This window comes from Rattus rattus, chromosome 8, assembly GCF_011064425.1.
Source record: "Rattus rattus isolate New Zealand chromosome 8, Rrattus_CSIRO_v1, whole genome shotgun sequence".
Taxonomy (NCBI): domain Eukaryota; kingdom Metazoa; phylum Chordata; class Mammalia; order Rodentia; family Muridae; genus Rattus; species Rattus rattus.
In genome coordinates this window covers 69,377,043-69,396,971 of record NC_046161.1, presented here as the reverse complement: position 1 = coordinate 69,396,971, position 19,929 = coordinate 69,377,043, and the positions used below count along the sequence as shown (strand labels likewise).

The 19,929-nt window shown below is 40.5% G+C and overlaps 1 protein-coding gene and 1 pseudogene across 1 annotated transcript in view; one reads left to right on the top strand and one right to left on the bottom strand.

The window, feature by feature from the left end:
* Myo5a (myosin VA) overlaps positions 1 to 19,929 on the bottom strand; it is a 162,196-nt gene that overhangs the window by 116,081 nt on the left and 26,186 nt on the right. Inside the window, exon 2 of the mRNA XM_032911256.1 lies at positions 1,951 to 2,061. Coding sequence (XP_032767147.1) covers positions 1,951 to 2,061 — 111 coding nt within the window. The remainder of the gene's footprint in view (positions 1 to 1,950; positions 2,062 to 19,929) is intronic.
* LOC116908000 lies at positions 11,645 to 12,469 on the top strand (annotated as a pseudogene).

Sequence of the window (19,929 nt, the reverse complement as noted above, 5' to 3'; positions counted from 1 at the left end):
AGTTGAAGAAGTCAGAGCCTTGAGATTTCTACCTAGGAAACGTTAGCCATTAGATGAGTTTTCACCCCCTCTTCATTTCATGTATGGGAAGTGATAGTATGAAACAATTGAGAACTTAGTCCTAGAGTCAGAATAGCCTAGGTTCAACCCCCAATGCTGGCACTTAACTCCTATGTGCTTTGTGTACATTATGGAAGACTTTGGAACTTTGTACTAGAAAAGTGGCTGAATGCTGTGAGGGGAGCTTAATGGGTTGTTCTCGATAGTAATGCTGTCTCTCAGAGCAAAGCAGTAGGCAGCTGTCCTTGGTGCTCTCTGCTCAGTTCTCATCTCCAAGTCCCTGCCTTGCGTTCCTCCCTCGGCTTCCCTTGACACTGCAATGTAAGCTGTAAGCTAAAATAATAGCTGCTCTCCCCAGATCATTTTCAGTCATGGCGTTCATGACAGCAATGGGAAAGCACACTAGGTGGAAATCTTGAAGCTCCTGGAGCTGTCCAACTCTATTTCCTAATTATTTAAAATTATATGATTTAAATCCAGCTTCCCTGGCGGGGGCGGCAACAGCACGCACACATGCAAACACGCTCATGCCATAGTGTACGGCGGAGGCCAGAGGACAACTTTCAGGAATCAGCTTTCCCCTTCCAGCATGAGTCTAAGGACTGAGCTCAGGTCTTTAGGTTTTGTGGCAGGCATCTTTGTGCTGAGCCATCTCACCAGCCCTTGCTCTGGTTTTTTAAAACGATACCCAAGCTGGCCTCAAACTTGAAATCTTCCTGCTCCAGATCACACATGCCAGGAATGAGACATCATATCTGGCTTAGACTGAAAGTTATTTTAAATTTTCATTTTTTCCACAATTATACACACAAACATAATTTGATCATATTCCTCCTCCTATTCCTGTCTCTTATTTCCTCCATCTTCCAATAAATCCTTCTTCTTCCCAAGAAGCCCCTCCCACTTCCATGTCTTTGGGAGGATATCCCTCTGCATCTAATTAGTGTTGCCTGCATGAGCATGGGTTGAGGGTTATCTACTCAAGGAAGAGCAACTTGCAGTGGCTACTGCAGAAGAATATGGCCCCCCATCCCCAGTAACCATTTACTATTGTAATTCTTCAGGGAGGGCTTTATAACCACTCCTCCATGCATGATGAAATATTTATGGGCCACCCAGTCCTGTGTAGGCAGTCACTGCTGTTGTAAGTTCAAGGTGCAATAGCTGTTGTGTCAAGAAAGCAGCATTTCAGAGCAACTCTACATCCATCCCGACAACCTCCAGCTCTTATGTTCTTTCTGTGTCCTCTTCTGCAATGTCCTTTGGGCCTTAGAGAGGGCAATAGAGATGTCCCATTCAGCCCTCAACACTGGGACTATAAATTCTTCAAAGAAAATTAATGTTACTAAGTTTTGTTTAAGGAAAGTGTGGCATGCCCTGCCAACCTGTCTAGCAGACAGGTTAAAGGTTGCAGGACAAAGGTGAGTTCACTCATGCAAAATGCAGTCAGTCAGAGAAAGAGCTGCTGTAAGCCTTTCTGCTGACTAGCAAGATACCTCACATGTATTAGTTTCTTAGTAAATATTTTTCAAATAATTAACTTTCAGCAAAATATCAACTCTTAGACTGGTATTAGTTAATATGAAATAAGTGCAACACTGTCCTAAACATAAATATGAATACAACCATATCTTTAGTATTAAAATTAGATGGTAAGGCAAACTTCATAATAAATGTGTATGGTAACATGATTGTGTTTTAAAGCACATACTGTTCTCATGAACCTCTCTGTGGGGTAGAAAAATTACCATTTTTATCAAAATAGTAAAAAGAGTATTAAATTAACTTAAAATTTATGTTATAATTGACATTAATCATACTATAGTAAATTATAGTAAAATTCTATCTTCACTTTAGGCTAAATACAAGGAATGAAGGTGAAGCTCCTACCTTCCCTTCCTCAAGGTGAAGCAGGAGCACCTTATCTCCAGGTTTATAGTCCTTGAGCAACTCAGCTGATTTCCACACTTCCTCAGGATCAGGTATCCAAACCCGGGCAAACTAGAAGACAAAAAGCAAAAAAATGTAAGCTAATAAATCAAATACTTAATAATCATATACAAAACATACCATATCATAACTTTACTTATAATTAATTTACTGAACTGTCATCTTGGACCAGGCCTGGCAGTGCTTGTCTATAACCCCAGCCCTGGAGAGAAAGGGCGAGAATTCAAGTCAATCTCAGCTGCAGTGAGTGAGCAGGCGGCCAGCCTGGGGTCCTGTACCAAAGCAACACAACAGCAGCAAGAGCAGCAAGAGCAGCAACACAAGGACTCTGGGCTATAACACATTTTCTTTTCTTTTTGTTTGTTTGTTTGAGACAGCGTCTTGTTGCACAGTCCAGGGTGGCCTTGACCTCATGGTCCTCCTGCTTAGGCCTCCTGAGTGTTGTGATTACAGGTATCCACCAGGCCTGCAAGACTCTTAACTTTCAAAATTAGAATAGAAAAGTAGGTTAGCCCCAGTACCACTACCACTCCCAAATTACATAAATATATGCTCTGAAAAAAATAACTAAAATTAAAACCTGACTTTGCTTTATATAGTAAATGTAATTTGGGGTAAAAATTTACATATAACATCTATTTTCAAAGTTCTCAGGAGGTAGGTAATTCGACAGCACAGCCATCTCTTCATGGTTGTATTTGCAACTGAAATCTTTCATGTGGTTTCATCATCTGCAAAGCCTTGGTGACTTCTCAGACAGCTTTCAGGAAACATTCTGGTGGAGAGGTGGGAAATAGCTAGTAGCCTAATGCCATAGATGATCTGTAGACTACATTTCTAAACTTTTCTTCAAAAACAGTTTTGTTGCTAATTTTAAAAGTTGAAGAAAATTGTTATTTAAATTTTTGAACACATTGTTTTATGAAGATTAATGGAAAATGGTATTTGACTAGCAATACGTTTGGCTCAAGTAGCCTCAAGGCCATGAGAATACAAAGAATACAAAGTCCTAAAACTATAATCTCAACTAGTTCTCTGGAACTAAGCCGGATAAGGAGTTTGAGAAAAAGTAAAAAATATAATAATATGCATGAATCTTACTAACACCACAGCAAAGCCACATGCAATGTCTGTTTGGACTCTCCAAGAAGGAATCTCCCTTTACACTTCAAATACAGGGCTGGCAAATGATGTAATAGGTAAGGAGCTTACCATTAAGCCAGAAGATGTGAGTTCAATACTTGGAACCCACATGGTAGAACGAAGGAAATGATTCCTCCAAGTAGCCCTGACTTCCATCTGGCATGAGTTTCCTCTGACCACCAATACACACATGCGTGCATGCATGTACACACACACACACACACACACACACACACACACACACACACAGAGTAAAAAAATTAAGTGAGTCTTAGGTTCTAATGTTTGGTCCCATTAATAGATAATATTGTAGGAGAAGCTAGATCTATTTGGAGACATACTGATATGCACCAGACTAAATCTTGCCTCTGACATACACTTATATTCTCATTTAATGTAAAATCACCTGCAGATCAATTCTCCCCTCTCTCTCCTTGTCTCCTTCATATTCTCTCTCTCTTTCTCCCTCTCCCTCTCTCTATCTTGCCTGCCTGCCTGCCTGCCTGTGACCATTGAACCAACGATAGGCAAATACTATCACTGTACAGCCTTAGCCTCCCAAACACCTTTTAAGTTGGAGGCAGGTTCTAAGATGGCCTTAACTTGCTATACAGACCAGGCAGACCCTGCTCTTATGAGACCCCTCTGCTGCAGTTATCCAAGCATCTAGAACTACAGGTATGGATCACCATGTTCTCAGCTAGACTTGAATTGTGTATGTGTGCACACACATGTGCATATGTGTAAGTGTGTGTGTAAATCAAGGGGTGATGTTAGGTCTCTTCCTCTATTGCTTTCCATCTTTTGCTGTGAGACTTGGTCTCTAGCTGATCCAGGAGTTCAACAATTCATCAAAAATAAATGACCATTGAGCTCCAGGGATCTATTTGCTTGTCTCTGCCTCTCTAGTGCTAGGATTACAGGCATGTCCGAAAGATTTTAATGTAGGTGCTGGAGATTGGAATTCGGGTCCTTATGTTTGAATGACAAGCACTTTATTAATTAAGCCATTTCCCTGACCCTAGGTTTTATTGTTAGTAGTGAGCAACGTGTAAGCTATTTGAGCTCTGACTTGAAATGACATCTGGATTGAGGCGTGCACCATGCAGCTACTTCCGGAACTGTGATGTGATGATATTCTAAGGACTGGCCACAAAAAGTTCTGCAAACCTGTACCAACAATGCTACCTGCTACAAGAGAGATGTTAAAGATTTAGCAATAAATATAAAGGTGGGGGAAAGAGAATTAAAAGGTAGTGGGTGAGGGGTTGGGGATTTAGCTCAGTGGTAGAGCGCTTGCCTGGCAAGCACAAGGCCCTGGGTTCGGTCCCCAGCTCCGGAAAAAAAAAGAAAAAAAAAAAAAGGTAGTGGGTGAATGAAAGCAAAGATCTGAGACTCAAAAGAACTTAAAGGAAGTGCTCGAGCAGTAAAATACTTCAGCCCCTCCCTGAACAAGACATTACATTAACCTTGATACTGAAAGGTTTCTAAACCTTCCTTTTGGGACACTGCTATGACATAATAGAGTGATGTCTTATGATTGACGTTTGGAAAGCTAGGTGTGTGTAGTGGCACACTTGGGGAACCTAAGGACTTGAGAGGCCAGATCGATGCGAGTTTAAGTCACTTTGGGCTACATAGTGAATTTCAGGCTAGTGAGAACATCAGAATAAAATTCTTTAGAAGCCTTAAAAAAGGAAGGAAGGAAAGAAGGAAGGAGGGACAACAACAAGAACAATGCCCCAGTATACTCTGTACAGATTAAAACTCATCCAATTGTTTTGTTTTTCTTTTATCATTAAAAAAATCATAAAAACTTTTAATGTGAACAATTAGCTAAAGAGTGCTGAAATATTTTTAGTAGGACAGAGTATGATTTTAGAACTATATTATACTAATTATTCATTTATTCATTTATTTATTTGTTTATTTATTTATTTATTTAATGTGAGTACATTGTCACTCTCTTCAGACACACTAGAAGAGGACATCAGATCTCAAATAGATACTTATGAGACACCATGTGGTTGCTGGGAACCGAACTTAAGATCTCTGAAAGAGCAGTCAGTCTCTTAACCACTGAGCCATCTCTCCAGCTTTATACTATACCATATTATACTATATTATATTATATTGTATTATATTATATTATTAGATTCTAATCTAGCCACCATAGCTTTTACTTCTGACAACTATAAAAGACTACAGTAACAACAGTCTCCCTGTTTTAAGAATTATACACACAGAAACTCTGTTAAAATGCAGTAAAAATATTAATGTATCAGTACAGGTACAATTGTTAATGTTTTTTATACAGGAAGTGGTTTCTTTCTTTTTTTTAAAGTTTTCATCTTTAATGAAATGACTTTGGAAATAACATATATTTCCATGACACCAGTACTACAGTCTTTGGAGTCACAGCAAGATACACAGAATTACATCCGTAATTACTATGAATGCCAAAGGAAGTGATTTCTAATGTCATATATCAAATGTTTTTACTGAAATTTGTTTCATAACTTTTTCTCTGGCACATGGTCTATAAACTGAAAAATATAATTAAAATTACTAATTCAACTGTTCTGTGATAGCTGAAAGAAAACGTCCCCCAGAGGCTCATGTTTGAATACTTAGTTCCCAGTTGGTGGAACTGTTTGGGAAGGGTTAGGTGTGATCTTGTTAGAAAAAGTGCTTCACTTGGGGTGAACTTTGGAGTTTCAAAAGATTTGCACCTTTCCCAGTATGCTCTCACTGCAGTGTGCTTGTGGATCATGATATGAGCTCTTAGGTTGGAGAAATGTCTTAGCAGTTAAGAACACTGGCTGGTCTTCTAGAGGACCCATGTCCAATTCCCAGCAGCCACATGGTGGCTCACAACCATCTGTAATAGGATTTGATGTCTTCTTCTGATGTGTCTGAAGACAGCCACAGTAAACTCATATACTGTGTGTGTGTGTGTGTGTGTGTGTATGTGTATGTGTATATGTATATATATATATATGTATGTATATATGTATATGAGTATGAGTTGCTGTTCCAGGCACCTTCTACCATGCCTTCACTTCTCCATCATAGACTCTAACTAACCCTCTGGAACCCAATTAAACTTTTTCCTTTATAAATTGCTGTGGTCATGGTGCTTTAATACATTCTCCATCTCTTACTTTACAAAGTTAATATTTTTGTGATTTTCTCTGAAATGGTCTACTAGTTCTGGAAAGAAAAAACATACACATGTGATATTCAAAGTCTTGAAATGACCTAATACCTTCTTAACTGATGAAAACAGTTAATTTAAACCAACCAAGTAAGCCTGTAGAGGAATGAGTAGCCTTGCCCTACTAGGAGATTTTAAAGAAATACCGTTGTGTCAGCAACTCAGATATCCACAGTGCTTTGCAATGAGTACTTGCCAAAAGCTGTACTTCCCAGAGCATGGCATTAACACACTCGGACCAGTAGATGGAGGCTAATGCCCTCACCTACATCTGAAGTAAAATATTTATGTTTCTCTGATAACCAACTTCTCTCATCTTACTACTACAGCTTAAGAAATTATCCAAGGAGGAAAAGAAACAGCTATGAATCCTGTATGCTCTTCCTTATGCTTCTTCTCCATATCAGTTAGAGCCAAACTTTCATCCTAACATAACATCCCTCTGTTACTACTCACACTACCTTCTACTCCTTCCCCAGGACCCAGTGCAAATGCAATGAAAACTCAAAGGATCAGAACTAAACTCGTCCGTTACATCCCACATATGGCTCAAGGGAAACAAAACAAAAAGATTACAGAGAAAAGTCCAATTCAGCACAGTAGTGAGAACCAGCAGCCATTAGAGACAGGGCAGACACCTGCTGTGGATCAATCTAACTTTAACATTAGAGTATTTACTCCTTCAGCAACATCTTCCATGTCACCTTGATGGCTGACCAAGGTGATCAACTCCTTGAGTCAGTTGATAGGCAACACATGTTGATTTTATTTAAGATCAAAGGACATGAGATGAGAAGGCTGGGATGAGAGGCAGGAAAGGGAGCTAAAGGTTTAACTCAGAGTTCTCTTCGGAGCCACATTAGGGAGTAAGGCCACAAAGCATGTTTGAGATGGAACATAAGTTAAGTACTCAAAGTAGAGAGATTCGTAATGTGCTAAGCAAGAAAGTAAACAATGATAGGAACTGGTAGGAGGGGAAAAACAAGGGTTTGGGATTTGAGATACAAACTATGAATAAAGCAAAAACAACAATTAAAAAGTCCACAATTCTGTAGAAGATGAAGGATCAGAACATGCTTTCAATGAGTCAAATTAAAATATAGACATGGATGGTTTGATTCAGTAGTAGAGTTCTTGCCTAGCATGCATTAACACCCTGGGTTCAATCCCCAGCACTGGAAAATAAATAAATAATTAAAAACATAGAAAATATTAACACAGCAGAACTGTGATAATTGGATTCACTTGAACTTAAATAAGAACTAAGGTTGAAGTAAGAAATGAGATTAGAAATAAAATGATAGGCTAAACTTTGTAATTCACAAAATCAGAAAAATATTAGCACTGATTTAAGTTGCATAATATAGTTTGCAAGGAAAAGAAAAGTTATTTCTAATTTTTACAATACAACTTAATTGACCTGTGGACCTGTCTGGCAGTGATGAGGTAATTCTGGCAGTCTAATGCAAGTGCACTGGAAAGGCAGGTTCCAGGGACATGCTTGCTCCAGTATGCACCCTAGAGGGGCAGTAGACCATGCTACCTTATGCAGCATAACCCTTGCACCTCTAGGGAAGCACATCTCTCTCTGCTTAATAAGGAAGCACCAGTCATCTTTTTGTTTCCTTTCACAATGACAGTACTGAAGAGATCCTTGATTAGTGCAAATGACTCACTGAAGTTGTGCTAACTTGCATTTTGTTAATCAAGGAAGCCTGAAAAGTAGGAACACCAAAAGCAGCTGTGTTTCTGATGCCTCAGACATTCAGGAACAAAACCTACACCATTAACAAGAACCAGCCAATCCCTGAAACCCAACAAATCTGACCCACATGATCTTCTCTTTCCCCCTAAATTCTTTCACATGCTACTCAATTCACACAGTATGTGAGCATCTTCCTACATTCCACATTAAATCATCAGCATCTGATTTTCATTGGTGTATTTATCTGTTGTGAATATTCACAAAATGATTTTATACCATTTAAAAAAATTGTTTGTGTGTGTGTCCCTCTGAGCCATGAGCTGAAGACAGAAATCATCACTAGTGCCCACTCCTCTGAACCTGACAAATTAATGACATTCTACGTGACTCTTCATAATTATGGAATGTCTCGGATGAAACATTCAGGAGCTGTTATTTTAAAATGTACACTGTGGGCTTTCCAAAGTAAAGGGGAAAATATTTTTTTTAAAAAAAACCCAAAACTAGGAAATCTTGAAAATTGTCACACTTAGTAATTGTATATGTAATTTAAAAACATTATGAGATATCTCATACATACAAGAAAAGATAAATGCATCTTAAACAAAAGACTGATACAATGAATTGTCATATAGCTATCACTCCAGCTCAGAAACAGAGTAGCAGTAATTGCACTGAACCCCTCAACAGAATAGCTTTAGCAACCCCGCCCCGCTGTTTCATTCCACTGTGTCACGTCAGAGTCTGGGTTGGCTGTACCCTGAAGGGCCATGCTGGGTCACATGTCTGTGCCTTTGCTTCAGCTCTTTCCTCCATTTGGATCGCTGTTCCTCTATTTCCAGTCAGTAGAACACCATTTACCCTTCCTCAGTGCCTTTCCTTACCTGTCACTTGGCACTTCATTCTCAATGTCTCCTCTATCTCATACAGCCTTCGACTAGGCTTCTTCCTCCACTGCTTGATGACTTATCCCAATCTAGAGAAATCTCCTTGAAAGGAAGTATGTCTTTTCACCTCTATCTCTCTGGAATTTTACACAAGGCCTGCCCTTAATAATCTTCATGAGCTCTGGTCATAGAGCCATCACACCTGGGTAGAAATGGTGATAAGCTAAATAGCAACACAGCTCTAACAAAAATTATTACCGATCTGCTAAGGAATGAAGCTATAATTGTTGAGCATTTTGTGTGCTCAGGCATTTTAATGACTAACTTTACCCAAATCATTACAATAATCCCATTATTAACCCATTTTAACATATACTGAGACAGAGCTTAAATATGGTAAAAAAAAAATTAGTTTTTAAATGTGTCTATGCTAAAAAGGTATACAAACTTTCCCTCCAGATGTACTTCTTGTTTAAAAGGGAGATCAATTTCTTCTTCCCAAATTATTCTTACTAGTATTATAACTGAAACAGTCACTAATGTGATCCATGTGCCCAGGTAAATTTTAGGACTATTTCACCTAAGACAATGTGTCAAAACCACACCCATCCGCCTGACATCCTTCCTGCAGTGCTGGCTGGCTAGGACCTCAGGGTGAGGCTCTGTCATGGAGAAAGAAACAGCACAGTGAGAAGATAGCTGACATTAAGGACTAAAACTTAACAAACCAATAATTTCTGATCCGTGAACTTCTCTAAATAAACAAAATGATGGGGTTGATTTAAGATTTTTCGCAGTTCTTGAAATTATTTTGCTTGTACAATAAAATGTGCATAGTGTAAAAGTCAAGCTCTCAGGATTATGTGAGGTAGGGCCATCCAATTGTGTGGGTGATACTTTCAGGTCCTTGTGGTGCCCTAGTAAACCAGCTACTAGGTTTGACCCTAAACCAACCCTAGTTCAGAGATCCATCAAGCAGGAGAACCTGGTGATATGGCAAGTATCTGTGTCTTTATCTAAACTATTGCCAATAAAGTACCTACCCTCAAAACATGTAAATGAGTTGAATCTTAGCAGGGTGTGTAGCTAGCTTGACAGAGAACGTGTATAACATGCAGGAAGCCCAGGCTTGAACCAAAAGCACCCATAAATGGGGCACATTAGTAACAGGAGCATTGGCGGAGGGAAGAGTGCACAAGTGCAAGGTCATCCTCCACTACACAGTGAATTTGAGGCCAGTCAGCCTGTGCTACATGTGACCCTGTCTTACACACACACACACACACACACACACACACACACACACACACACACACACACCAAAATTCAATTCAACTTCTTATGAGCATTACAATTGTGATTTTTTTTTTTTTTTTTTTTTGGAGGTGGGGACCAAACCCAGGGCCTTGCGCTTGCTAGGCAAGCGCTCTACCACTGAGCTAAATCCCCAACCCCAGTGATTTTTTTTAATTTATGAGAAAAACAAAAACTAGAAAATTAATGGAGAGTTTTTTAAATCAAGGTAGGAAAAGTTATATGATTTTGTTTCTCTAGAATTTTAGTGTTTGATGGGAAAGATTTGGAATGAATATTTTTAGGCACTGAGGTTCTTTAATATTCCTATAAAGATTGTTTTTGGAACTATATCTCACTTTGTAAGAACACCTTTAATATACATACCAAGAAAAATTATTCTTTCTATCTACAATTAGTCAGTGGTATTTAAAGACAAATTACAAAATTCTAAATGAATATATAAATCAACAGTAGGACTGAATTCACAAATAAAGGAATTGTGATATCATCACAAAGCTTTGATTAGGACAGCAAAAGTTCTGAATGGACTAAAGTCTTACAAAATGCTTCATGATTGTTATTAAAGAAATCCCCTGTTCAACAAAAAAGCCTGAGTTAGTCCAAAAGTCATTCAACAAACAACAGAATCATGTTTAAATCCAGGATTAGCTCAATCTTCCCAATGCTTAGGATACAACAGGGACAATCTCAATGAATACAGCCACCCAGTTAAGAAAAGAAATTACATCTTCCTATCATTTTATACCTGGCTGGTAGCTTAAAGAAAGGTATAAAATGCAGGTCATGTAACATATGTATATGCCTCAACACAGAGCTGTCCCCTTGATTTAGTCTATCATCATATAAAAGAATTAGAAATGAAAGAAGTCGTGGGCAGTTTTTTAAATGTTTTAAATAAAATATTCTGTATGTTGAATTTTAAGGAATAGTGGAGTTTAACTACATACATAAGGGACAATGTGCTTAAGAGACTTGAAATAGTCCCTGTAAATAACAGGCAGGCACTGGCTGTAGTTCCCTTCTGTGTATAACAAGTAGCTACCTGTTCCCAGCGTTGAGGGCAGACACTCCTAGGCTTAGATCAGTGTTACTAAGCTCAGAGCATGTTCCAGGTCTTCCGTGACAATACTTAGGACACATGGCCAGACAGTAAGCACTAGCTACTCTGATTAATAATAACAGTATATGCTGGGTAGTGGCAGCTCATGCCCTTAATCCCTGCACTCAAGAGGCAGAGGCAGATGGATCTCTGTGCATTTGAGGTCAGCCTGGTATACAGAGTGAGTTCCAAGACAGCCAGGAATATACAGAGAAACCCTGTCTCAAGAAAAACGGAACACTCTCTCTCTCCTCCAGCTGAGCAAGATGCCCAAAGGAAAGAAGGCCAAGGGGAAGAAGGTGGCCCCGGACCCCGCCGTGGTCAAGAAACAAGAGGCCAAAAAAGGTGGCCAATCTTTTGTTTGAGAAAAGGCCTAAGAACTTCAGCATTGGGCAGGGCATCTAGCCCAAAAGAGATCTCACACACTTCGTCAAGTGGCCCCGCTACATCAGGCTGCAGTGGCAAAGAGCCATCCTCTATAAGCGGCTCAAAGTACCTCCTGCCATCAACCAGTTCCCCCAGGCCCTAAGTACCTCCTGCCATCAACCAGTTCCCCCAGGCCCTTCGCAGGCAAACAGCGACTCAGCTGCTTAAGCTCACCCACAAGTACAGACCAGAGACAAAGCAGGAGAAAAAGCAAAGGCTGCTAGCCCGTGCTGAGAAGAAAACTGCTGGCAAAGGGGACATCCCAACTAAGAGACCACCTGTCCTCTGAGCAGGGGTCAATACAGTTACCACCTCGGTGGAGAACAAGAAGGCAATCACGCCCATGATGTGGACCCCATTGAGCTGGTGGTTTTCCTGCCTGCCCTTTGTCAAAAGATGGGGATGCCCTACTGCATCAACAAGGGAAAGGCCAGGCTGGGGCGCCTGGTCCACAGGAAGACAGGCACCACTGTTGCCTTCACAGAGGTTAACTCGGAAGACAAGGGTGCTCTGGCTAAGCTGGTGGAAGCTATTAGGACCAATTATAATGACAGATGTGACGAGATCTGATGCCACTGGGGAGGCACCGTCCTGGGTCCTAAGTCTGTGGCTCGCACTGCCAAGCTGGAAAAGGCAAAGGCTAAAGAACTCACCACTAAACTGGGTTAAATGTACACTTAAGTTTTTTGTACATAAATATAATTGCAAAATTAGAAAAAAAAGACCAGTATGCTGTTTAGACTGCATTATTCTTGTTCTTATATAGTTGTTCTTATATATCCTACCCACTCCCAGCTTAAATTTCTCTCTAGCTCAGACCTTTTCAACTAAACTCCCGACTCCAGCTCAGAAAACTGCCTACCTCTCCACTTGTGTCAGAAGCATTTTAACTAGTGCAGCAACTGTACAGACCTCCCATCTCCATGTCCTTCCTGTGGTAAGTAACAGCAGGGATAACAGAAGAGCACCTCTACCAGCAAGTTACTTGCTCTTGGAGGAAACTGGTCCTGAGTATTGTCCTCACTTTGCCTCTCGGCAATCAAGTTGTAGTGGTGATATTATCTAAGCTCGCTTGCACCTCCACTCAGTACTCTAGTCCTAACCACTATCCCCCATACGGGGAAAAACTGTCTGTCCATCAGGCTTTCTCTCCCCTTTTCTGTTCAACAGCCAAACTGACCTATTTGAAATGGAAAAATCTGACTGTCTCACCCTTGCTTAAAACCATGTATTACAATATATTTACATATGTCCCTAGAGTCTTCTGTTTTAAAGAAGCAGCTTCATCACGTGACATTTCTTGCTCACCCACTGCTTAGCTCACTTCTGTCAGCTCAACCAAAGACACTCTGCATTGAGTTCATTTAGCTGTTTGAACTCCCACACAGCCTCAAGCTCTGAGACTTTTCTCTCAAGCTTGACCTTGCTCCGAAGCCTCTGGTTTGAGTTCTGACTGGTTTCTGTCCTCAAGTTATTTAGGATCCTTCCATGACTTCTATACCTAAATTAAACTCCACAGTTATATCACATCACCCTTTACTTCACTGAAGTCAGAAACTGAAAATCTATTTTTGCTCAAAACTGAGATGCGGAACTATAATAGGTGCTACTGTGTCAAGGAATGTTCTTTTTAGCAAACCAGAAGGAACTATAAATCAGAAGACGCAGGCCCAGTGTGAAAACATAATGTACACTTGAGAGTGGAGTGGACGGAGCAGCCAGAGATGTGTGTGTATCCCTTGTTTCTCTCTTCTGTTGCTGCTGCTGCTGAGATCAGGCCTTACAATCCTAGGCTGACTTCAGACCTGCTCTGCGGCTGAGGATGACCTTGAGCTTCTGTTCCTCCTGCCTGCACTTCCCAGTCCCTGAGTTTATAGGTGTGTGCCACCATGCACACTTTATGCAGTGGTAGAGAGCAAATTCAGAGTTTCATGCATGCTCTGCAAGCGCCCTACCAACTTAGCCACACCCCCTTCCATCCTTTAAACTTCTGTTTAACTTACAGCACTCTATTTTGTTTATTTGTTTAACTTACAGCATTCTATTTTTGTTTATTTGTTTAACTTACAGCATTCTATTTTTGTTTATTTTTACACTTAGAGCCAATTTTAAGGCAGAATTTTACAACAAAACAAAACAAAATCCCCTCATTTAAAAAATTTGATTTAAGTGTTATGACTCCCAGAAAGTCTTGGCCATCAAGGTAGGACCTCCTAAGTACGTCTTCTAAAATACCTGGTTTTTATCTTTATGCTATCTTTTCACAGGTCCCTCTGACTAGACCACAATCTCCTTAGGACAGTGTATCTTTATCTTTTGGCATCAAGCTCACGCCTGGCCCACTGCTTAGCACAGTAAATGCATAGGAGATATCTACTAAGTGAGTTGCCTAGTGAATTGAGGAATCTCAGAACTTACACAGAATGCCATGTAAAATAGAAAGTCACTAAAGAAGGCATAGAGATGAATTTAATAATAATGTAGCTGTTGAGTAGAAGCATAATTAAAAACAGTAACCCAGATGGCCATGCCTAGAAAAACAAAGCTGGCAGCCCAAATGAAACATGTCATAATAGGAGCTTTCCTTGAAGATGAGCAGAACACATGTAAACACAAAAAGCCTCCAAGTTAGTGAAATCTACTCATACCTGTGGGGCCTGGGGGTCTGGGGGCCTGGAGCAAGAGGGCAGTAGAGGCATGTCCAAACCCGAGAAATCTCATCCTGAGTTTGGCAGGAGTAGGATTCCTATACCCAGTCCCCCGCCCTTGCATGTCCTGGCACAGGTAGCTTTACAACCTCCACCTCTGACACCTTAGGTAGTCACAAAGCCTGTGGCCAGGTTACAGGTTAAACTTCCTCTCTCCTTATGAGGACTCGTCCAGCAGCACCTGGAATTCCTCTTTATGCAAACAAGGCAGCCCCAGCACCCTGCCCTGGACCAATGATGTACCCCATATCCTCTACTCACCCCTCCCCAAAGGCTTAAGCAGCCTTTGTCCCCTGTCCCCAATTAAACAAGCTACTCAATGAAGCCTGCCTTCCAAGAAGTCTGATTGTCCATACCCTCTGGCTTTTCCCATCTCAATTTCCCTCTCAGGCAACCTGTCTAATCAATGATCATGCCTTTAAGGAAGGGAAAGCAGAGTTGGAACAACAATACTTATATGTTTCTCTGCCCATTACTTGGGCTTACATAAACTTGTTTATTTTATGAGACAGGAACTTAGGTACCCAATGGTGGCCTTGAACTTGCTATGTAGTCAAGAATGATCTTGAACTATGGTTTCTCATGCCCTGTGTCCCAAGTACTGGTACTATGGGCATGCATCAAAACATCTAGCTTAGGCAGACTTTTAAAGATTTGTTTTTATTTTATGTATATGGGGTTTTGTGTGCATGTATGTGCATCATGTACATGTTGTGCCCACAAAGGCCAAAAGACACAAGCACTGGATCCTCTAGAACTAGTGTTATAGACAGGTGTGAGCTGCTATGCAGGTGCTGGGGATTAAACCTGGGTCCTCTGGTAGAGCAGCCAATGTTCTTAACCACTGAGCCAGCTCTCTAGCCCTTTAAGTAGATTTGATCGATAAAATCCCCATAAAAACTACTGGGACAAAACCCTGACTTCTACTTTGTAGCACTGCTCTTTTAGTTGCATATATAACAAATTAGGCTATAATCTAAGACTGAGTGTCCATGAGATATATTGAAAGCACAACTAGATACATCCTAGTCCCAAAAAAGTAGCTGCACCCTGTAAGACTAAAGGAAGAAGGGGCACAGAAGTAATGTGAGACCCGAGCCAACTGTTGGCCATGTCCGCATCCTGATGATGTTAATATGGTTGCTTAAAACTAAGGAGCAGAAGCAGTTTAATAAAAAAGTTAAAAAAATTCTGACTCAGCGACTGACAAATCTGGAGTGTATTTTGCGTCCCCAAACTGTGACAGTCCTTACGTGTTAAAAGGAGTGATTTAATAGATAAAGATACCTGAGCAGAGTAAGATGAGTGCACAGGATAAAGAGGACCATCACAGAAAATTCAAAGTTAGCTGCCGGTCTATTTTAGGTTGTAAAAATTTCATATTCATGAACTAAGGACATCTGTTCTTGAGCAAAGTCACGCTAAATGATAGGAGTTTTCTGAAAGAGAAATGCAATTCAAGCAAGCAGAGGCTCTGAAAGAACTTGTACCTCAGCTTTTTCCCCGGATGTCAAGCCAACATCCTGGCGCAACTTGACCACACCCTGCTAACAGCTAAACATTAATTTCTGTGGGAGAATTTTACTATATCTGTAAGATTATTTGGCTATTTCTCTATGGTTGCTTCTACTTAGATTGTTCACAGTTTTAATGTTTTCCCTAAATGGACTAAAAGAAAAAAGTGACCTATTATGGGTCATTTTTATAGCCCCAGCATTTGGGAAGTGGGGTAGGAAGGGCTTATTTCACTCTACAGCTTGATAAAAGGAGGTCAAGGCAGGCACCATGAGGCCAGAACTGAAGGGAGCCCATGGAGGAGCATGGCTGGTCAGCTGTTTCCCATGGCTTGTTCAGCCTGTGCCGCATTCTTAGACAACTCAGGACCAGCTTGCCTAGGAATGGCACTGTCCACAATGGGCTGGCCCCTCCTACACCAATCATTAATCATGACGCTACTCCACTGACCTGCTTACAGGCCAAACTTTGGTGGCATTTTCTCTTAACAGATAGTCTAGATTTGTGCCAAAGTCACAAACCAACCGGCACAGGTCCAGTCTCAAAAAAATTTTTTTAAATGTGTTGCTTACTTGAGACATGGCCTTAGGTACCCAAACATGATCTTCAACTTCTGATTCTCCTAGGTCTATAATTTAAAACATACCACCACGTCTGGCTAAAATTTTAGATTTTGTAAAACATTATCACATCTTTTTGATGTTTTGTTCTGTCTTATATTGGAGATAAAGCCTCACAGTCTCACTCTGTAGCCCACAATGGCCTCCAACTCACAGAAATTCTTGCCCCCATCTTCCAGTGCTAGGATTACAGATGTGTGCAACTAACCCCAGCCTCCATGATACATTCTTCATAAAACTATTACTAACACTTTATTTTAAATTTTACATCTCTGTGTGTATGCATGTTAGATGTCATTCCTCAGGTGTCACCCATCTTTTATTACATTCTAAATTTTAAAAATTTCTGTGTGTGTGTGTGTGTGTGTGTGTGTGTGTGTGTGTGTGTGTGTGTGTATTTTGTGTATGGTCTGTATGCACGATGTTTTCAGAGTCCAGGATAGGATGTTGAATTCTTGGGATTGAAGACAGGCATTTGAAGTATGCTGGGCTTGGCTTGTAATATAGACACTTATATCAGAACTCTAGTCTTAACATTGTACAGCAAGCACTCTTAACTGCTGAGCCATCTCTGAAGCCCCTACCTTGTCACTGACATGGAACTCAACAACCAGACTAAGTTGGCTGTGGAATAAGCCCCACAGATCCATCTATCGCTCTCTCTCTTAAGTACTGGAATTATAAGCGTATGCCACCACACCCCTTTTTGTTTTGACTTTTTGTATATACATCCTGAAGATTCAACACAATTCTCATAAAATATTTTTAAAATCTCAATTTTCTTTCAAGACAAAGCAATTCAACAGCTTAGAAGGTCCAGATGAAGTTAAGAATGTGGGCTTTGAAGTCAGTCAGAGCTAGTGACTCCTATACCTCCCAGCTGCATAATCCTGAACAAATCACCCAACCTCCTCTGCATCGTGCCTCCACTCATAAACCGGATATTAAGACTGTCATGTTGGTTCATGCCTATAGTTCCAACATATGGGAGATGGAGACAGGAAGCAAGTTTCAGGCCACAACTGAAATTCAGGCTACATAGTAAGTTCCAGGAAAGCTTAAGCTGCATAGCAAAACCCAACTAACAAAATAAATCTAAACAAACAAACAAACAAACAAACCCTAGTTATGAAATTCCTATCACCAAGAGTTGCTACATAGGTAAGCGAGGCAAGGTTTAAAGATCATCAAATTATGTATACTATCACCTGCCTCACGCCAGCCAGATTTACAACCTTATTATGTGTCTTCATCAGAATTTGCTCACTATATTCTGTGTGTACCTCTGGGTTTAATACCTCACTGGGGTCTTCTCCCTTTCTCTGAGCTGTGTATGTGCCAATCTTCTGCTGTTCCTGGAACATCCCAAATGCTATAACTTGAAGGTCATTTCTGAGAACATTCTCCCCTCATATCTTAACTCCTTTTATGGTCAATTCCTTCTTGTTATTTAGGTCATTTTTGATGCCTGCTCAGAAAAGTCCTACCTGACATGCTATAGACCTTTTTAAAACTTGAGACTGCATGTCTTTCCAACTAGTCTGAAGTCTGAGAAGGTAGAAAATACTGTAACTCCATGACCTAGAACATGTATATCTAGTAAAAATAAATATGTAAATGTGTGAAATGAAAATTTTTAACAAGAAGTTAGCTGAAAAAACAGCTTGGGATCAGGACATGAATGACCTCAAATGGTTTTGTAGGCAAGGTGGCCTTATTTATATCCTGCAGAAGATAATGGGCCAAGGGCTTTTAAAAAGAGTGAAGAAAAAGATTATTTACAATACCCTACTTCTGGGGTTGGGGATTTAGCTCAGTAGAGCTTGGTAGAGCACTTGCCTAGCAAGCACAAGGCCCTAGGTTCGGTCCTCAGCTCTGGGAAAAAAAAAAAAGACAAAATAACAAAAAGACAACCCCCCACCCCCCAAAAAATCAAGGTAACTAACTAACAATACCCTACTTCTATCACAAGTCTTTTATTCATGATCAAAAGTACATCTTGTCCAAGTCCTGGCTGACCAGTTGTCCTCTCCCTACTTCTTTGTATAGTCCTGTCACATGCATTTTGCCTGGGACAGGATTTACATACAATACACGTAACTGCTATACCATATCCTTTGTATTCGACAGATAGGATTGCATAGAGGCACGAGTAGTAAGCTTTACCTAAGATTAAACACCAATAAGAAATTCATCTGGTATTGTCTCTCAACAATCGGAGCTAAGAGATTCCCACCCTAGAAACAGGAGTCTGGAGTCACCATAAATATAAGAATCCCACTGGCCTGCTCTGGAGCAGAAGTGCTTAACTTTGGACTCCTTGATAACTCCTTGTTAATTCTATGTATGAATATGTATCTGTGTGTGAGTATGCACATGTGAGCTCATGGACCCATGGAGGCCAGAAGAAGCACTGAATCCCCTGGAACTTTTGTTACAAAAGTCTGTGAGATATCTGATGTGGGGTACTGGGGACAAAACTCTGGTTCTGTGTGTGGATTGATGTCTATATGCAGATGAGGGAAGCACAAATAAGGCAAGGCCTGGGATTGGGCAGTGGAAAAAAAGTAAGGTATAGAGTTTTAGAGAGGGGAGAGAGGGGAGAAAAAAAAGAACCAAGATGGAGGAAGAGAAGGACGACCTAGATTTGTGTGGCCTTAAAGGGCCATAGGTAATTATGAATATTTCATAAGGGATAATTTTTATAGGACAATTTGTCTTATCTAGGTGGGCAGTTTATATCAATATTAATTGGTTCAGAGTTTGTTGTGTGGATGCTTGTGGGTGAGAATTTACTGATAGAAATCTGATGGATAAATGATAAGCTTTGCTTTTTTTCAGAGACAAATTATAAGCATATTGAATTTGATTTTAACGGGTTACTGGGATTTGTGAGTGTAACCACAGAGGGCAGATGCTGGGAATGTGAGCAGAGTCACAAGAGGGCTGCCACTGTAAGGGCCAGTGAGTAGTTGGTGCCAATGTGGGGCTAACCATGATGGTGAGATCTCGGCAGGGCCGAGAGAATAGCTGGTGACAGGGTGGGATGGAAATGGGAAACTTACTGAGTGGATTGAGATGTTTTGCTGATTGCAATAATACCCCACAGATACCATGTGGCCCACTGATGCCGTTAATAGCAAGGGTTGCTACATTTTGTTTTAATATTTACTGCAACACCTGTGCAAAAGAACTTTTATCCTCTGAACCATCTCTCCAGCCCCAAACACTTGCCTCATATTTAGAGCATCTTTTGACCTGACTGGAGCTGGGGAAAATAGA